Source organism: Procambarus clarkii, chromosome 22, assembly GCF_040958095.1.
Source record: "Procambarus clarkii isolate CNS0578487 chromosome 22, FALCON_Pclarkii_2.0, whole genome shotgun sequence".
Classification (NCBI taxonomy): domain Eukaryota; kingdom Metazoa; phylum Arthropoda; class Malacostraca; order Decapoda; family Cambaridae; genus Procambarus; species Procambarus clarkii.
The window spans coordinates 23291175-23311447 of record NC_091171.1 but is presented as its reverse complement, the minus strand read 5'-3'; the positions used below and the strand labels follow the sequence as shown (position 1 = coordinate 23311447).

Below are 20273 nucleotides of genomic sequence, written 5' to 3'. Positions count from 1 at the left end.
TCGATCCCGGGCGCCGGCGAGAAACAATGGGCAGAGTTTCTTTCATCCTATGTCCCTGTTACCTAGCAGTAAAATAGGTACCTGGGTGTTAGTCAGCTGTCACGGGCTGCTTCCTGGGGGTGGAGGCCTGGTCGAGGACCGGGCCGTGGGGACACTAAAGCCACGAAATCATCTCAATATAACCTCAAGATAACTGGTCTCACGTAGGTGGTATACAATGATCTGAACGCTTCCTTATTTAGGTTCCAGAATGTTATTCTGTGGAATTCCTGTTGCAATTCCTGTCCATGTCGCGGCCTAGTTGACTAAGGCAGCGTCTGGGATCATCCCGGCCGTGAGTTCGAACCCTCATTACGGCCCTTGTGGATTTATTCTTCCAGAATGTTGTTTTGATTTAGCCATTGTAAGGCATATGCTGCTGATGTTGTCCTATATATATATGTGCCTTCAGAATTAGTTGTTACAGAGAAGTAGTTTCTCTTCATTGTGCTCCTGCTAGTGTCCTCTTCTCATTTGCGTCTCCTTAAGAAAATCCAGCAGCCATTTCTCAGGCCAACTGTGCAGCTTGCTAGGTCATCTTGGAGTATTTTACACTCTTTTTCTTTCTCATATCTGTTCATTTTTTTTTTTTGCAGCAACAGCAAATGTCGACATGTAGGACTCATCAGCTAGGTCATCAACATAATTGTGCAATAGTATGGCCTTTGCGACGGTTTCTAAAGCACTTCGCTTGCACAAAGAAATTAATAGATGTATCAATGATGATACGTTGATGTATCAATGAGAAAATCAGTTGGAGCGATGAGGAGGATTCGAACCTTCACACTGGGTACTCCCAAGCACACACCTTAAACCACTAGGCCACAATATGCTACATTAGTAAGGTAACCTGGGATTCAACTGAATCCATAGTTCTAGCCCCAACTTTGCTTGTTACCTTACTACAGTCGGACTTCTCATCCCTCATTCTGACTCTCTGACGCCGGTCTGTTGGGTACTCCCATCACCCATGTCTGCTCTTCCACTTACTCCCGCCTGCATCTCAAGTTTGTGTAGTAGTTTCTTATGCTTAAAAGCTTCTTTTGGGAGTCCAAAAATACGCAGTCAACCATTCCTACTCAGTGATGTGTTACTTTCGTCCTTTTATCATAATGCTCCAGTAGATTCGTTAGGAATAACTTACCTTAATTAAATCCATGTTGGTGCTTATTTACATACCAAATCCTCTCTAGGTGTCTAATTAATCTTATCTTTACTATTTGTTTAGTACTTTACAGGAGATGCTCGTCAGGGGACCGGTTCTGTAGTTAAGGTCTTCATCCGAATCCGCTTTCTTGTGTATTAGTTTAACATGAGCTATCTCACAACACCTGGGAGAAATCTCCCATCGCAACTGAATCATTCAGGTTAATAGTCTGAGGAACAATGAGAGCCTGAGCAGCATCTTGTCTTCCATCTTCGACATTCGAACATTCTTAGTTTAATGCAATGACTAGTTCCCACTTTTTCTTAATAAATTTATATTTAAAATTTGCTTTTTACCCGCAACCATTTCTTGGTTTCGCCAATCCACCTCTTGATAAAAACGGCGAATAAGTATTTTATTTTTTACATCTCTGTGACACGTTGGTGTTGTTTCCCCCCTCCCCCCGACCCAACCACTTGGGCTGGACGGTAGAGCGACGCTCTCGCCTCATGCAGGTCGGCGTTCAATTCCCGACTGTCTAAGTGGTTGGGCACCATTCCTTCCCTCTCTCCGTCCCATCCCAAATCCTTATCCTGACCCCTTCCAAGTGCTATATAGTCGTAATGGCTTGGCGCTTTCTCCTGATAATACTCCCCCCCCTCGCCGTGCAGCGGTGAAGCCAGGCAGAGCTTTGAACACGAATTGTAATATTTTCCAAGTGCTTTACGAGTCTTCTTTTAGTTAGTGTTTGTGATACGCTGCAGAGGATGGTTGTTATTGATACCGGTCGGCAGCTCCCTGGCTCCTGATTGATGATTGATGAAGATTAAGCCACCCAAGAGGTGGCACGGGCATGAATAGCCCGTAAGTGGTGGCCCTTTTGAGCCATTACCAGTATCAATAGATGATACTGGAGATCTGTGGAGGCGCGACTGCACCCTGCGTGACGGGAGATGTCTCCCGGACCAAGTGGTGACCAGATGGTCCCTGGCTCCTGTCGTTCTCCTTACTTATATATTGACCTCAGTACCTGCTTTACACGTCTGTGATAGTTCCCCCATTTTTAGTTGAACTGAAAACTGTAGCAAGGAGTCTGCATAATGTTGCAGCTTTTATCACATAGAGCAGCCCGGTCTTCCTACGGTTTACCAACGTCAAGAAAACGGTCAATTTAAAGTGTCTAATCCTAACCTACCAGAGGACCCAAAACAGAAAACGGGACAGTACGTCATTTACGCCAGCCGCTTCCATTTTCCAGTACGACAATTGTTCGCCTTATATAACGCATATACGATCGAAAAGCGACGTTCCCTGAAGGCGGGTAAGTTGCACACATACAGCTCCCATACTTGTAACTTCAATTTTGGTATTTTGCGTGTATATGCATTTGTGAATAAGTGTATGCAGGCGATGAGTCACAATAACGTGGCTGAAGTATGATGACCAGACCACACACTAGAAATTGAAGAGACGACGACGTTTCGGTCCGTCCTGGACCATTCTCAAGTCGATTCTCAAGTCGAGGACGGACCGAAACGTCGTCGTCTCTTCAATTTCTAGTGTGTGGTCTGGTCATCAATAAGTGTATGTTTAAGTGACATATGGGTTAGGGGGGATGGGGGACAGGATGTATTGATCTCACCAAAATGAAGGAGATTGATCATGTGTTCAATACGTGGTTGATACCTGGTTGTGAACCCTGGCTCGACCAAGACAATATTCCAGCACCGATAAAATAAAACACACAATGTAATGTCCATTTATAGGACGTTTACTTTTGTGTAAACCAAAAATTGCCCCCACCAGTCACGTTCAGGGGATCAGGTTGTGCGCGTGGAGGAGAATGATTCAGGCGTAGAAGAATCTGATCCCGCTCTTGGAAGTTGGGTCTGCGGCTTAATCCTCTTAGGCTCGTTCCTGCAGGCGCGCGCTTTTCACTGCAGTCTTTTCCATAACTTGGGACCACTGTCCCAAGTTACCCGCACCCTCAAACACATTTTCCAAAGCGTAATTTTTTTTTCTGAGTTTCAAAGTATTTCTGTTTGCATCTGTTTAGCGGGGGCTGCAGTGGCTGAGACAGGTGTGGAACAGCTGGTGGAAGCGGCCGAGGCAGGTACTCACCTAGTTGTACTCACCTAGTTGTGCTTGCGGGGGGTTGAGCTCTGGCTCTTTGGTCCCGCCTCTCAACCGTCAATCAACAGGTGTACAGGTTCCTGAGCCTATTGGGCTCTATCATATCTACACTTGAAACTGTGTATGGAGTCAGCCTCCACCACATTGCTTCCTAATGCATTCCATTTGTCAACCACTCTCACACTAAAAAAGTTCTTTCTAATATCTCTGTGGCTCATTTGGGCACTCAGTTTCCACCTGTGTCCCCTAGTGCGTGTGCCCCTTGTGTTAAATAGCCTATCTTTATCATCCCTGTCGATTCCCTTGAGAATCTTGAATGTGGTGATCATGTCCCCCTAACTCTTCTGTCTTCCAACGAAGTGAGGTTCAATTCCCGTAGTCTCTCCTCGTAGCTGATACCTCTCAGCTCGGGTACTAGTCTGGTGGCAAACCTTTGAACCTTTTCCAGTTTAGTCTTATGCTTGACTAGATATGGACTCCATGCTGGAGCCGCATACTCCAGGATTGGTCTGACATATGTGGTATATAATGTTCTGAAAGATTCCTTACACAAGTTTCTAAAGGCCGTTCTTATGTTAGCCAACCTGGCATATGCTGCTGATGTTATCCTCTTGATACATCCTCTTGAGGTGTGGAACAGCTGATGGAGGCAGGTATGGAGCAGCTGGTGGAGGCGGCTGAGACAAGTGTGGAGCAGCTGGTGGAGGCGGCTGAGACAAGTGTGGAGCAGCTGGTGGAGGCGGCAATAATCACGGAAGACTGTGGGCCCCTAGCAACGCGTCCTAGCAACCGCTCACTAGCGACCTCTAGCCTAGCAGGTTGCAGCTGCGTGCCGGCCGCCGGCTGCAGCTGCGTGCCGGCCGCAGTCCTCTGGTGCTGCAGGCAGCTGTCTCCTTTACCTCCAAATCATTGGTTCTCCGTCCTCTGTCTTCTTGTTTGTCCCGTCCCTCCTCTTCTCTGTTGCTGTTTACTTTTCTGACCCTCTTAGTATAAGCCTGCTCCACCCCGTCTACCCTCATTTCCTTCTTATCTATTAATGGTCATTTAATTTTCTCCACTTCATTCACTCCCTCCCAACCCCTTTCTGTTTCCCTGCACCTCACACTTCTGCTCACTTTATTTTCCAGTGTGTCCTTTCCTTCAGAGTGTCGGATTTTTTTCAGTATACGTCTCAATTTTTCCACCTTCTCAGTTTTCTCTTATCTTTTCAGTTTTTCTCTTCGTACTCGTGATTCCTCTGTATCTTGCATTCCATCTCTCTCTCTCTCTCTCTCTCTCTCTACCACTTGGACTGGATGGTAGAGTGACGGTCTCGCTTCTTGCAGGTCGGCGTTCAATCCCCGACCGTCCAAGTGGTTGGGTACCATTCTTTATCCCCCCGTCCCATCCCAAATCCTTATCCTCATCCCTTCCAGGTGCTATATAGTCATAATGGCACTGTCTCCTGCCCAACATTGCCAACATTGCACGATGTTGGTAATGTAGGCTCTAGCTGCATGAGCCGCTGCCTCACACTCTTGGGGCATGCCAAACCAGAGCTGTTTTGGCTTCAGCATGTCGGCTGCTGCCTGCCTAACTGTTCTAGCGGCAGCTTTATGGGGTTACGTATTGGGGACAAAGATGATTATCATAAGTTGTCGAGTTCCTCCAGCTCCTCAGATGGCGGGCAGGAACCCTGAATGCAGTGTGCATTTCCCCTCTGTATCGCCACGCTGAGGCGCTGGAAAAGGAAGGTGGTAGCTCTAGGGTCCCTTGTCGTTTCAATTAGCCTAGAACCCAGTTCCTTAAAAAAACTGGTGGCACTCTTATCCCAGGCGCCGAGTGTCTCAGAAGCAATGGGGACAAAATTGTAGTGGTGATCCAGTTCTCTGTACTTACGTGATTTGGCTGATTCCCTGTCAGTGGCAGCGCCACCTGCTTGTGCAACACTGAAGTCAATGTAGGTGTTAGCCAGGGTTGTTAGGCACGTGTAGTCCCACACCAACTGCTTGCCATTCTTCCAGGGGTTCACTGTGTTACCATCTGGGCGACCAATAAGAGCATCAGTGTTACAGGGCGTTAGGTAACGGGGCTCTCTTTCAGCTGGGCATCCAGCTGTGGTGAGACTCCTCTTGATGATGTCGTTAACTTCACTGTGCCTCGATGCCATCCCCCTGTGCTTTGGTAGAGTAGGTCATGGTGGCCGTACCTGTCAGCCACCACCTCGCAGCAAATACACCTATATTTGGTGTGGATTGGGGCAGCAAGGCGGAGGGCCACAGCAATTCGGAGGGCGTGTGGTGTGAGACGCGTGCCAGTTGCCGACATTGGGATTGGGGTTGCTAACATATATATATATATATATATATATATATATATATATATATATATATATATATATATATATATATATATAATATATATACATATATAATGTTGTTGAATGTGACCGAAAGGGTAGGGTAAGATTTATAATTCTAACACGAATCTTCTCAATATTTCTTACGTTTCTCTTCACTGTCGAAGGTAATTGAAAAATTAACTCTCCAAAATTCATTTTTTACATTTTTATTTTTGGTCTGACGCCTGAAAGCGTTTCGTAAGGCTTCTTACATTTTCAAAGACTTGGTTTACACATAACATACATCATGCTTTTTATTTGTTTTGGGTGAGGTGATATGACACAAATGTTTTGGGTGAGGTGGGTATTAAATGGGTATGAAAGACATAAGAATGAAAGTAACTGCAGAAGGCCTATTGGCCCATACTTTCTCTTGCTGCTTCTATATTGCTTCGGGGTCTTGAAGTGTTGACTTTTTGATGTGTAGTGCCTCGCTGATGTCGAGTCTCCTGCTATTGCTGTATCTATCAATGATTTCTGTGTTGTTTGTTAAGATTTCTCTGGTGATAGTCTGGTTGTGAGAAGAGATCACGTTCAAGTTCAAGTATGTTTATTGAGATAAGCAATAAATACATCTCGTTTATTAGAGATTATATGTTCTTGATGGAGCCTTGTTGTTTGTGCATTGTTAATCGCCTAGAAAGAGACGTTGTTGTCTTGACTATATACTGAGTTCTTTGGGGCTTACAGTCCCCAAGTGGACATGTGAAGGCATAGACGACGTTGGTTTCCTTCAAGGCGTTCTGTTTGGTGTCTGGGGAGTTCTTCATGAGTAGGTTGGCCATTTTGTTGTTTTTGTAGTAAATTGTCAATTGTATTTTCTGATTTTTGTCTGTAGGGATAACGTTCTTATTAATAAAATATTTCAGGACACTTTCCTCCGTTTTATGAGCCGTCGAAAAGAAGTTCCTGTAAAACAGTCTAATAGGGCCTGATCAACAGCCTGATCAACCAGGCTGTGACTCATACGTCAGGCTGCGAGCAGCCGCGTCTAACAGCCTGGTTGATCAGTCCAGCAACCAGGAGGCCTGGTCGACGACCGGGCCGCGGGGACACTAAGCCCCGGAAGCACCTCAAGGTAGCCTCAAGGTAGGTAGGGGGTACATGTGTTGTGTTAGTTGACTCTTCAGAGGTTGCATGGCGCTTCACCTTTCTTTACGTTTCACCATAAACCAACGTCGTGTATGCCTTCATATGCCCACTTGGGGACTGTGGGACATTAATAAACCGATACAATATTAAATATTTGTTTAGTCTCCCCACACTTCCCTGGAAACACAAACCGAAACTGTCTCTATTTTCCGCTTGTTACAGTTTAGTTTAGTTCATTTATTATGCACCCCATACCCATCTTGTGGGCGGTAGTGGAAAGGGTGACAGAGGCACATAATGGGCTCAGGGACTGAACCCCACAATTCATTTAGCTAAGCAAGTTACAATCTTGATGAGCTAGTTACAAAATTCAATATAAGTCGTCACATCAACAATGGGTTCGAGATCGACCTCAAGTACAGGTTACAACTTGTAATAAAGTTGTTACAACTTGGCTTAACGTGTTTATGACGTATTAGAACGTTGCTATATCTTGCTATATTAGTTGTTATAACTGGTTAGGAGGTGTTAAAACTTGTTCGAACGTTGTACCAACGTCGTAGTTTCGGTGTGTGCTTGGCGGAATATTAATCTCACCCATTCCCCAGCCGTCGAAGAAAACCGAGATTGTGGAAGTTACTGGATTGGTGTCCTGTGCTGGCTCCTGGGGTGGAGGGTGGGGGGGGGGGCATAAGTTGCTCCACGGTGACTTAAAGGTTTTCGTGTTGTTGAGTCTGGAGAGTTGGTGTTTAGCTGTTGGAGCTAAAATGAAGCTTGGAGGGCTTTCTGATTAGTAAGAAATTACTAAATATTATTATAATAAATAAATAAATAAATAATAAATGTTTACTTAGGTAAGGTACATACATAAAGAGATTTTACAAAGTTTGTTGGTTAATAGATAGAGCTTATTTAACCTTATTTAAATTACCGCTACTTCATTCAGGTCAGATTTATCGCAATTAATACCCTGCTATACTTTTTCAAGTTATGGAACTTTTCCTTGCTATTTCAGACATAGTTGCTGAGTGACCTCTAGTTATGTACAATAAACTACGCTAATTACAGGGTCCTAACGGAGAGCTAAGGCCACCAACTGTCTACAATTACGGCTTAATTTTCAGGCTCTGTAATATGTGTGTAATTACTGTGTATGTATTCTACCATCTCACTAATGCTGGAGGAACCATTACAAAAACACCAAACTCGGCACGTATCAGTCCTGACACTGGGAAGCAGACACACGGGTTATATGTATTATACATATGCACACCTCTTGATGATATACAATATGTCAAATTGAAAATAGGAGAGGTACGAGGCAGCTGGAAAATTGCCACTGTTCTTCTAGCATTAAAATCAAGGGAAATAAACAGGTTCTTTTGATTGCTAGAACAGTTTCCGTAAGACCTCTGTCATGCTGGCCCTGGGTAGTGGTTTCAAGTATTCTCAAGATAATAGTGGTGTACCTAGATTATATAAGAGTGGACAGGGATGGATAGATTTAAGAAGGGAATGTCTCTGCCTCCTGCAGCATCACTGTCTCTGCCTCCTGCAGCATCACTGTCTCTGTCTCCTGCAGCATCACTGTCTCTGTCTCCTGCAGCATCACTGTCTCTGTCTCCTGCAGCATCACTGTCTCTGTCTCCTGCAGCATCCGTGTCTCTGTCTCCTGCAGCATCTGTGTCTCTGTCTCCTGCAGCATCACTGTCTCTGTCTCCTGCAGCATCACTGTCTCCTGCAGCATCACTGTCTCTGTCTCCTGCAGCATCCGTGTCTCTGTCTCCTGCAGCATCCGTGTCTCTGCCTCCTGCAGCATCACTGTCTCTGTCTCCTGCAGCATCACTGTCTCTGTCTCCTGCAGCATCACTGTCTCTGTCTCCTGCAGCATCTGTGTCTCTGTCTCCCTGCAGCATCCGTGTCTCTGTCTCCTGCAGCATCTGTGTCTCTGTCTCCTGCAGCATCACTGTCTCTGTCTCCTGCAGCATCACTGTCTCTGTCTCCTGCAGCATCCGTGTCTCTGTCTCCTGCAGCATCACTGTCTCTGTCTCCTGCAGCATCTGTGTCTCTGTCTCCTGCAGCATCACTGTCTCTGTCTCCTACAGCATCTGTCTCTGTCTCCTGCAGCATCACTGTCTCTGTCTCCTGCAGCATCTGTGTCTCTGTCTCCTGCAGCATCTGTGTCTCTGTCTCCTACAGCATCTGTCTCTGTCTCCTGCAGCATCACTGTCTCTGCCTCCTGCAGCATCACTGTCTCTGCCTCCTGCAGCATCACTGTCTGTGCCTCCTGCAGCATCACTGTCTGTGCCTCCTGCAGCATCCGTGTCTCTGTCTCCTGCAGCATCACTGTCTCTGTCTCCTGCAGCATCCGTGTCTCTGTCTCCTGCAGCATCACTGTCTCTGCCTCCTGCAGCATCTGTGTCTCTGTCTCTGCCTCCTGCAGCATCTCTGTCTCTGTCCTGCAGCATCACTGTTTCTGTCTCCTGCAGCATCACTGTTTCTGTCTCCTGCAGCATCACTGTCTCTGCCTCCTGCAGCATCACTGTCTCTGCCTCCTGCAGCATCACTGTCTCTGCCTCCTGCAGCATCACTGTCTCTGCCTCCTACAGCATCACTGTCTCTGCCTCTTGCAGCATCACTGTCTCTGCCTCCTGCAGCATCACTGTCTCTGCCTCCTGCAGCATCACTGCCTCCTACAGCATCACTGTCCGTGACCTTCTCCAATCTTTACATTTTCAGCTTCAGCATACTCCTTGTCCTCCTACTCTTCCCCTTCTGTATATCTACTGCTTTCATTATACTTGTTTTCTATCTCCTCTTTATTCTCCTCATATTTCTCCCCATTTTCTTCTCCTCTTTCCCCTCCTCGTTTTTATTGTACCAAAAACTGGATCTTTTCCTTTTAACCCGATGCTCTTGAAGCGAGAAACTGGAAATTTTGCCAGCGATGGCCTTGTCTCACACGTGTTTATTGGTTCCTGTCGCGTCGTAGTGGTTGGGCTTGACGCTTGGCGAGATGTTTGGTTAGTGCCGGCCGCGGGGGGGGGGGGGGGGGCGATGTTGTTGTTATTGGAGATCAATTTGGTTAATATTGATCTCCATTGATCAATATAGACGTTAGGTTATGAGATTTTGTTGATATCTTTGTTAAAGCTGGCGGTGCGACCTCTGAACGTGTTCCCGACTGTATACGTTTTGGGGGCTTCTTGGGGCTTCTTGGGGCCCCGCTCAGGGCTTCCCGCCCCCCCCCCCCTGCTCAGGGATGTGAAAGATGTTTATAATAAATTCGCGTTTTCTAGGTTATGTATTGGGTTATAACTAAAAATAATTGCCTAAATGTTCGCAACTGAATTCTCTAGTGTACAGATGCAAAAAGAAAAAAAGAAAAAAACAAGAATCGTATTTATGAAATGTAGAAATCAACAAGGGCCGTGATGAAGGTTCGAAACCTACGCCCGGGATGATCCCAGACGCGCCTTAGTAAGTGTTATGAAATGTGTTTAAGGTAGAATATACTAACGGTTTTAGTCGCTTGTAAGGCAGCGCGCGGGAAGCTCTCTCCGGGCGGTTCCTTTCATACCCTAGAGATGTGGTTATCTAATTAATGTATGGGATAGCTGAGGTCTATTATTTGATATCGTAAATGCCCCCCCCCCCCCAAGAAAGACGGTGCATACGCTATGTTATTACAACAGTTAACAGTTACAAGCATACTTGAGAGTGCTCAGGTTATGGGGTAACGATGTGTAACTCAATGCTGTACCGACGTAGATGAAGGTGGAAGATGTACCGGATGTGCTTGTAATATATTTAAACAATCATATCTCGCTCATAGCGCAGTGAAGCGCGTCAGTGACTGAAGCAGTACGACTCAAACCCAAGTTGTAGGCATATACCTTGCCACTAAATTTGTAAAAGGATGTGGAATTATATACTGTGACTCTGAGTTACTTTATGTAATTGTACTCACATAGTAGCAACACCCAGAAAATAGTCAGTAATATTAGAATTAATGTTTCAGCTGCTAGAGAAAATAGATATGAAATTAAATTTCTATGGATACCATTCACCAGTTGGCATCTCATGGCATGACACTGTTGACATGCTTGCAAAGACAGCGTGTAGTAGACCAGTAGTAGTAATTAATATGGGTATTTTATTAGCAGGGACAAAGAGAATACTTAAATATCTGATGAAAATCTTACTGACCTAACAAATTCACTTAAGACCTGAAAGCTGCACCATTAAACATTATGATAAATATCGCGAGGAGATATTTATATATGGAACTAATAGAGCAAAGAACTCGGCAATGTGATGTTATAGTGGCCAGAATACGCCTGGGATATAGACGTATCTGGCAGCTTTCTCAAAAGTCAAATGTCGAATACACCGTGTGTCAACTTTGTGAAAGTGTCGAATACACCATGTGTCAACTTTGTGAAAGTGTCGAATACACCGTGTGCCAACTTTGTGAAAGTGTCGAATACACAGTGTGTCAACTTTGTGAAAGTGTCGAATACACCGTGTGTCAACTTTGTGAAAGTGTCGAATACACCGTGTGTCAACTTTGTGAAAGTGTCGAATACACCATGTGTCAACTTTGTGAAAGTGTCGAATACACCGTGTGTCAACTTTGTGAAAGTGTCGAATACACCGTGTGTCAACTTTGTGAAAGTGTCGAATACACCGTGTGTCAACTTTGTGAAAGTGTCGAATACACCGTGTGTCAACTTTGTGAAAGTGTCGAATACACCATGTGTCAACTTTGTGAAAGAGAAAACATGAACATTATATTGTAGAATGTCCCATATTGACTGCCTTCCCTCCCCCCCTCTTCCTGGGTTGAGATATGCTGAACTCTGTAAATATTATCTAAATGAGCTGGAATGCGTAGTAACATAATAGACTTGTACCATAGATTGATTATGCACTGCATCAGTTATGTAATATATGCGATGTAGGTTAGCATTTTGAAAGCATTACAGCCACCGTCTGTGATTGTTCAATAAATTACTGAACTATATGTTTAACAGATCTCTCAGCCTGTCCATGGAGGACAGAAGAAAATGTATATATGCTGGTTAGCATTGTAAATGTCTGGCCACGTTTGTGGTAGAAATTAAAAAAAAAAATAACAGCGATTTCATAAGTTTTTCGGACTGGTTGATTTCTCCCACGTTTACCGTCTGAGTAAGGAAAATGGAACGCGTTTCTGGCCACGTGAGCGTTTCTGGCCACGTGAGCGTTTTCTGGCCACGTGAGCGTTTCTGGCCACGTGAGCGTTTCTGGCCACGTGAGCGTGTCTGGCCACGTGAGCGTGTCTGGCCACGTGAGCGTGTCTGGCCACGTGAGCGTGTCTGGCCACGTGAGCGTGTCTGGCCACGTGAGCGTGTCTGGCCACGTGAGCGTGTCTGGCCACGTGAGCGTGTCTGGCCACGTGAGCGTGTCTGGCCACGTGAGCGTGTCTGGCCACGTGAGCGTGTCTGGCCACGTGAGCGTGTCTGGCCACGTGAGCGTGTCTGGCCACGTGAGTGTTCCTGGCCACGTGAACGTGTCTGGCCACGTGAGCGTGTCTGGCCACGTGAGCGTTCCTGGCCACGTGAGCGTGTCTGGCCACGTGAGCGTGTCTGGCCACGTGAGCGTGTCTGGCCACGTGAGCGTGTCTGGCCACGTGAGCGTTCCTGGCCACGTGAGTGTTTCTAGCCACGTGAGCGTTTCTGGCCACGTGAGCGTTTCTGGCCACGTGAACGTGTCTGGCCACGTGAGCGTGTCTGGCCACGTGAGCGTGTCTGGCCACGTGAGCGTGTCTGGCCACGTGAGCGTTTCTGGCCACGTGAGCGTGTCTGGCCACGTGAGCGTGTCTGGCCACGTGAGCGTGTCTGGCCACGTGAGCGTGTCTGGCCACGTGAGCGTGTCTGGCCACGTGAGTGTTCCTGGCCACGTGAACGTGTCTGGCCACGTGAGCGTGTCTGGCCACGTGAGCGTTCCTGGCCACGTGAGCGTGTCTGGCCACGTGAGCGTGTCTGGCCACGTGAGCGTGTCTGGCCACGTGAGCGTGTCTGGCCACGTGAGCGTTCCTGGCCACGTGAGCGTGTCTGGCCACGTGAGCGTGTCTGGCCACGTGAGCGTGTCTGGCCACGTGAGCGTGTCTGGCCACGTGAGCGTTCCTGGCCACGTGAGTGTTTTCTAGCCACGTGAGCGTTTCTGGCCACGTGAGCGTTTCTGGCCACGTGAACGTGTCTGGCCACGTGAACGTGTCTGGTCACGTGAGTGTTTCTAGCCACGTGAGCGTTTCTGGCCACGTGAGCGTGTCTGGCCACGTGAACGTGTCTGGCCACGTGAACGTGTCTGGCCACGTGAACGTGTCTGGCCACGTGAGCGTGTCTGGCCACGTGAGCGTGTCTGGCCACGTGAGCGTGTCTGGCCACGTGAACGTGTCTGGCCACGTGAACGTGTCTGGCCACGTGAACGTGTCTGGCCACGTGAACGTGTCTGGCCACGTGAGCGTGTCTGGCCACGTGAGCGTGTCTGGCCACGTGAGCGTATGTGGCGATACTAGAGCGACCTTTGCTTATACTTTTCTTAGATGGTTGTTAATACTAACCGTCAGAAGACGAGGGGAAGTTGCTGGAGAGTCCCTTGTTAAACCAAGGCTGCAGGGCTGTTTATGTGGGATTTCTTCTCGATTGTTAAAAACTATTTTGGTTGTTAATGCTAGTAACGAGGTAGTGTTCGTTTAAACAAGTGGTGGGGGTAACTGTCCCCCCCCCCCCACCCCAACCCTCCCCCACCTTCCCCCCTATATCTCCCCCCCCCTTCCCCCCCCCCCACATCTTCACCAACTGCGTGTACTTGCACAGGTAGTCGAAGCTCTCTTGAGATGGTTGCATGAAAGATGATGCGAGGCGTTGCAACATCTTGGTCAATGATAACCAGGGGCACGGACATCCTGCTCACGTGTTGCATGCCCTCGCTACACCAGTTGCAACTGCAATATTCGCTGCAATACGACCCCCTCAAGCAACTCTTCTTCAGGGTTGTTCTGGCGCTCTCGTCTGTAGCCGGACTTAGTCAGTAGCAGGACTCTCGTCGGACTTAATCGAAGTCCGTCCTTCGATTTTGATGGGGGGAAATCAATAAATTAATGAGATTCTTCACTGTAGCTCCCGAATATGGTTGTTGTAGTGCTCTAGTTGATAAACTTGTATTAACTTGTATTAACTTGAGATAATACAGTTGCCTCTGAGTCCAGCTTCCTCTCAGGGAGGTCTCAGAGTCCAGCTTCCTTTTAGGGGGTCTAAGAGTCTACCTTCCTCTCAGGGGGGTCTAAGAGTCCAGCTTCCTTTTAGGGGGTCTAAGAGTCTACCTTCCTCTCAGGGGGGTCGAAGAGTCCAGCTTCCTTTTAGGGGGTCTAAGAGTCTACCTTCCTCTCAGGGGGGTCGAAGAGTCCAGCTTCCTTTTAGGGGGTCTAAGAGTCTACCTTCCTCTCAGGGGGGTCGAAGAGTCCAGCTTCCTTTTAGGGGGTCTAAGAGTCTACCTTCCTCTCAGGGGGGTCGAAGAGTCCAGCTTCCTTTTAGGGGGTCTAAGAGTCTACCTTCCTCTCAGGGGGGTCGAAGAGTCCAGCTTCCCTCGTGCTGGCAGACATGTAGAGATTATACTTCAGACTGGTCAGGGAGACGTGGTTGGCTGTGGCAGACCGTCTCGACAGAGGGATCAGCTCATGTAATGGTCACTGTATTTCTAAGATATCTGGTTAAGTGGCACAATCGCGCACGTGAACGACGCCTTGGGGAACGCAGAGGTCAGGAGGAGGGGGGGGGGGGTTGGGGGTGGGAAGGGGGGATGGGAGCTGCGGATTATGGGAATCGATGCTCGGGTGTTGCATACTGTGCTTGCAGAGTGGTCCTCATGACCTGCCTGCACGAATGCACGAACGTCGAACAGAATGCACGAACTGTTCTGCTAGTAAATAGGTACCTGGGAGTTAGACAATTGCTACAGGCTGCTTCCTGAGGATGTGTGTTTGTGTTAGAGAAATATATATAGTAGACATAATGGAGGAAAATAGATTGGTTAGAAAGACGGGGTCCAAGAGCCAGTAGCTGGATTCTGCAAGCACAATTAGTAAATAAACACACACACACACACACACACACACATGATCACCACATTCAAGATTCTCAAGGGAATCGACAGGGTAGATAAAGACAGGTTATTTAACACAAGGGGCACACACACTAGGGGACACAGGTGGAAACTGAGTGCCCAAATGAGCCACAGAGATATTAGAAAGAACTTTTTTAGTGTCAGAGTGGTTGACAAATGGAATGCATTAGGAAGTAATGTGGTGGAGGCTGACTCCATACACAGTTTCAAGTGTAGATATGATAGAGCCCAATAGGCTCAGGATCTTGTACATCAGTTGATTGAGGGTTGAGAGGCGGGACCAAAGAGCCAGAACTCAACCCCCGCAAGGACAACTAGGTGAGTACACACAAACACAAAGTGATAGGGAGGAACTTCCTGATGGAACATATGAGGAAGGAGGCTCAAGGAGGGATGGTGGAGACGCAGCTAGGCTAGACCTGGTCGTCACACATAATGAGATGGAAATTGAAGGTGATCAAGGGATAAGGGAATCAAGAAGAGCATTAGTCCATGCTTCAATGCCTGGAGTTAAAGACAAGAAGTAAAAGGGCATTTAAGAAATAGAGAAAACACAGAACCGAAGGAAATCACGATGTTTGTAAAAAAAAAGGGCCAGAAATTAGTGCACAAAAATTAGATAGGAGAGTGTGGCAAAAATGCAATACAAGAATGACAACATACGAGGCTACGTTCCTTCTGAAACTGTTCCACAGCTAAAGATGACTGTGAACGACCAAGTGATCAGACTTAACAACAATTAGGGAAGCCACAAGGAGAAAGATCAGTATGTAAGAAGCTTAACAAAACTTCCAGGAGGTATTTAAGCTGGAACCTGATCTGCCCCTAGAGTTAAGAGAGCCCAAACCGAACGGGCACTTCCACAGAAAAGTCTCACTGAAATGGCAGTAACAGCAAAAGTCCTGTAACATCATGGCATGTGACACCAGAAGTAAGAATGCAACTATAATAATTGGATGTAAAAGGCTATAGGACCAGAAAAAAATTCGCCTTGGATGCTGAAGGAGGCAGCTGAAGCACTATGCATTCCTTTTGCTATAATATTTCTCTCTGGAAACGGGAGAATTTCCGTACTGCTGGAAAAACTGCTAATGTGGTGCCAGTATACAAGATAGAAGACAAGAACCGTTAAATTAAACTACTATCATTAACAAGTATTTCCTGAAAGTTACTAGAGACTGATTCGAAGCAGACTTGTATAACATTTAGAACAGATCAATTCTGTCTCAAATTATCAACACGCTTCAAGCAAACGACATCGTGCTTGACAAACTTGTTGGTGTTTTACAATAAGATGACGGAAATCAAACAAGAGCGAGAAGGATGGGCTGATTGCATTTTCCTCGACTTTCAGAAAGCATGTGATACCGCCCCGCGCAAGAGACTCCTACTTATGCTTGAAAAGCAGGCTGGTGTAGCTTGAAAAGTCCTAAAGTTGGTGAGAGAGTGCCTCTTGGACTAAAAAAGCAAAGATTTACAGTGAAAGGGTCGGTGCGATGACCCATCTTGTTTCTAGATAGTTTTCGTCGAGAAGTGCCGGACCAACCGGGCTGTAGTGGATATGTGGGCCTGCGGGCCGCTCCAAGCAACACCCTGTTGGACCAAACTCTCACAAATCAAGCCTGGCCTCGGGCCGGGCTTGGGGAGTAGAACTCCCAGAACCCCATCAAGCAGGTATCAAGCAGGTTTCCAAATATGTATGAATGACCTGACAGGTTATTGGCGGCCAATTTGTTGATGTTTGCAGGCAATGCAAAATAAATGAAAAGAGAACACAGAGAGAGAGAGAGAGAGACTGTGAAGAGAGAGAGAGAGAGAGAGAGAGAGAGAGAGAGAGAGAGAGAGAGAGAGAGAGAGAGAGAGAGAGAGAGAGAGAATCTGTGATGCTCTAGATACGGATTTGGATACACTAATTCAGAAGTGACCTAAAGAATGGCTGGTAGAATTTAACCCAGCCAAATGCAAAGTTTTGAAGATTAGAACAGGAATAAGAAGATATGTATAGCGGTATAACCTGAAGATTAGACATAGTCTTGTATCAGAAAGGGAGAGACCTGGGAATAGATATAATCTCAGATATAATGCCAGAAGCACGCATGAACAGAATATCGTCAGACGTATGCGCCATACTGGCCGTCGTCCTCGTGTGCCGCGCCATACTGGCCGTCGTCCTCGTGTGCCGCGCCATACTGGCCGTCGTCCTCGTGTGCTGCGCCATACTGGCCGTCGTCCTCGTGTGCCGCGCCATACTGGCCGTCGTCCTCGTGTGCCGCGCCATACTGGCCGTCGTCCTCGTGTGCCGCGCCATACTGGCCGTCGTCCTCGTGTGCCGCGCCATACTGGCCGTCGTCCTCGTGTGCTTCACCTCGCCAGCCTACCCCCTGCACACCAAGCCAAGCTACTGACCGGTCTGTGTGCGCGGGAACTCACTACTAGCCTCCTCCTACCATGTCATGGCAAGTCAAGCTGTGTTGATGGTCGTCTCTCTCTCTCCTTCCCCGAGGAGGCGACGGCTACGTGACCTCGGATTCATTCACGATGGTTCACAATAAAGAGCGTTCAGAAATAGTGACGCTGAGCAATGTGACTCACTTCCCTGAGAGAGTCATGAGTGCCACAGGCGCTGTACACCGCATGTAAGGCCCGCTCTTGAATACTGTTCGGAGGTAGAAATAGCCTAAGCTACTCCATACCTTTGAGATGTGTTTTTTTTTTGTCTCAATAAACATACTTACATACTTGAACTTGAACTTGTACTTGCTCTTGAATATACAGCTCCCCCCCCCCTCCCCTGTATGGAACCCTCACCTTAAAAAGAAAAGTCTAAAGATGTACAACACAGCTCGCTCCTGAGGTAAAGGACTTGATCTACGATGAAAGACTGAGGGAACTTGACCAACACACTAAAGAAGATAGAGACAGGAGGGGGACATAATAATGATAAGTAACATAGGAAATTTACAAAGATAAAACATTCAGAACTAGGGCAGCAGAACAAGGGATAATAGATAGAAGCTTGATTTGATTGTTGCCGCCGGAGGCGACTAGTTTATAATATGAATCACTGCCTTATGATAGGATTGTGCGTGATAATATAACCAATATTGTATCAGTTGAAAGCATTGGAACTAGTGTTTCTAGATGGATTCAAAGAGCAGCCACTCATATTAACTCTGGGACTACACATGTGAAGGTGTTAATTAACCCCGACTTCCCTGTAGGCGACCCATTAGCACTAGACACACACACTACTCACGTCCTCAACGCTCTACTTGGTCGATTTCTTGCTTGTGTACCAATGCAGCAGACATCTGTTATTGCCATCAATCATAGTGTAAGTTAACGTAATGGAGATCTGTTTGGTCCTAGTGTGTCGGGATCGTTTGCACGCGTCACACAGGTGACATAAACAACATGTGAGCACAAGAGTTGGCGCTCAGTTATGTAAGCACAAGGAGGCGAGTATAAGTAGTAACGTACAGATGCATGCAACATGGTCCTCGGCTTCACCTTTAGCACATTAGGGGCAAAAAATGTTATGTTAAGCGCTGAATATTGTTCAAGTAGAATACTTTGAGGAGTAAAGGATTTAAAATATGAATTTGCATATTCATCATCCCTCTGAATGACTTGTATAGAGTAATGCTCAGTAGAATGCAAGATGTTGTCAGAGGTAGACTATGGCTGTGTCTTCATGTTGTCAGAGGTAGACTATGGCTGTGGCTTCGTGTTGTAACAGGTAGACTATGGCTGTGGCTTCGTGTTGTAACAGGTAGACTATGGCTGTGTCTTCGTGTTGTAACAGGTAGACTATGGCTGTGTCTTCGTGTTGTAACAGGTAGACTATGGCTGTGTCTTCGTGTTGTAACAGGTAGACTATGGCTGTGTCTTCGTATTGTCAGAGGTAGACTATGGCTGTGTCTTCGTGTTGTCAGAGGTAGACTATGGCTGTGACTTCGTGTATCCTTGTGAGGTCAGCTTGTATGACAATGTCAAGCATGTGAAATATAATAATATTGGCATAGATGCAGTTCCTGGCACTTGAATACTAAGTCTTAGGTTGTGACACATCCAGACATCTTGAGATAGCGTCCAGCAAACCTATGCTCTGTTGTTACTTCTTAGACATACTAGACATATTCACATGGTAGCCACATTTAGATAAGTCATTGTAATTTATGTAAATGGCTTATCTCTAGTATATCGTGCTATAATCACCTGATATGTTCTTAACCTTTTTGTGACTTCAGCTGTACTGCTGCACGGCAATTCATAGGATGAGCTGCAGCTGCACAGTGAACTGGTGGCGGTAAATCAATTCAGAGTCAAAAGTTTAGTTTCACAGAATCCTTACGTTGTGGATAATGGCAACGCGAGGCCGAAGCCTCGTGATGCTTGCAGCTGAAGCATCCACAAAAATAATGTTTACTCCTTAAGATTTAACCCAAGATATTTAACACGCCAGAGGTATGAATCTCCCAGTTGATTAGTTATTCAACCAATAAACCAGAAGAGTGCGGAGAAAACACTCTACTGACATGCCTAAAATCACAGGTCTTGTGCAGAAGCCTCGTGACTTTAAGGTGAGCAAAGGGACTCGTTGTAGGAGACTGGAAATCTTCTCGACAGACTAGAAATATCCTCAACATTCCTGTCCTCCGTCGAAGTCACGAGGAAGAAATACAGATGAAAGAGCCTTGAAAAGACGTTTCCGGTGATTCTTTCGAGACTTATTTTTTTTTCACTTGAAGAAATGTTAAATATCATTGGTAATTAAATTTTGAATGTCTTTGGTCTAATCAGTACCATGGGGTTTTAAGCTCTAGCATGGAACCAGGAGAGGGGGGTTGGTTAGGTTCGTCACCACAACCACTACCATAATACCTCTTGTACCTCCCTCACCAGTGATACCACTGTCACTATCACGTTCATCGCCACTACCACTGCAGTCCGTACTACCGCTACCTTGACCACTACCATTACCACCACTGTCACCCCACCATTATCACCCCCATCGCCATCATCACTATCACCACCCCTACCTCCATCACTATCGCCACCCCCCTACCTCCATCACTATCACCACCGTCTATCTCTACCAATATCACCACCACAGCTCCAGCTATCGCTGTAACGCGGGTAAAGCTTGAATTATTAACTCGGATATTCCGTGACTACTCTAGAACACAAGCAATCCATACAATAAACTCACCAATCTCACAGAAAATACAGATCCTTTAATGTCGGATACAGCTTCACATGTCTCTGGCGACATACAATCCTTATATACACATTCATTAAACTAATCTAATT

The 20273-nt window shown here is 46.5% G+C and overlaps 2 protein-coding genes across 3 annotated transcripts in view; both read left to right on the top strand.

The window, feature by feature from the left end:
* LOC123757937 (monocarboxylate transporter 9) overlaps positions 1 to 20273 on the top strand; it is a 589339-nt gene that overhangs the window by 93798 nt on the left and 475268 nt on the right. The window lies entirely within an intron of this gene.
* On the top strand, positions 9808 to 12984 carry LOC138367453 (seminal vesicle major clotting proteins-like). Its single transcript, XM_069329111.1, has 2 exons — positions 9808 to 9814; positions 12038 to 12984. Exons 1-2 carry the CDS (start codon positions 9808 to 9810, stop codon positions 12982 to 12984), a joined length of 954 nt encoding a protein of 317 aa, XP_069185212.1.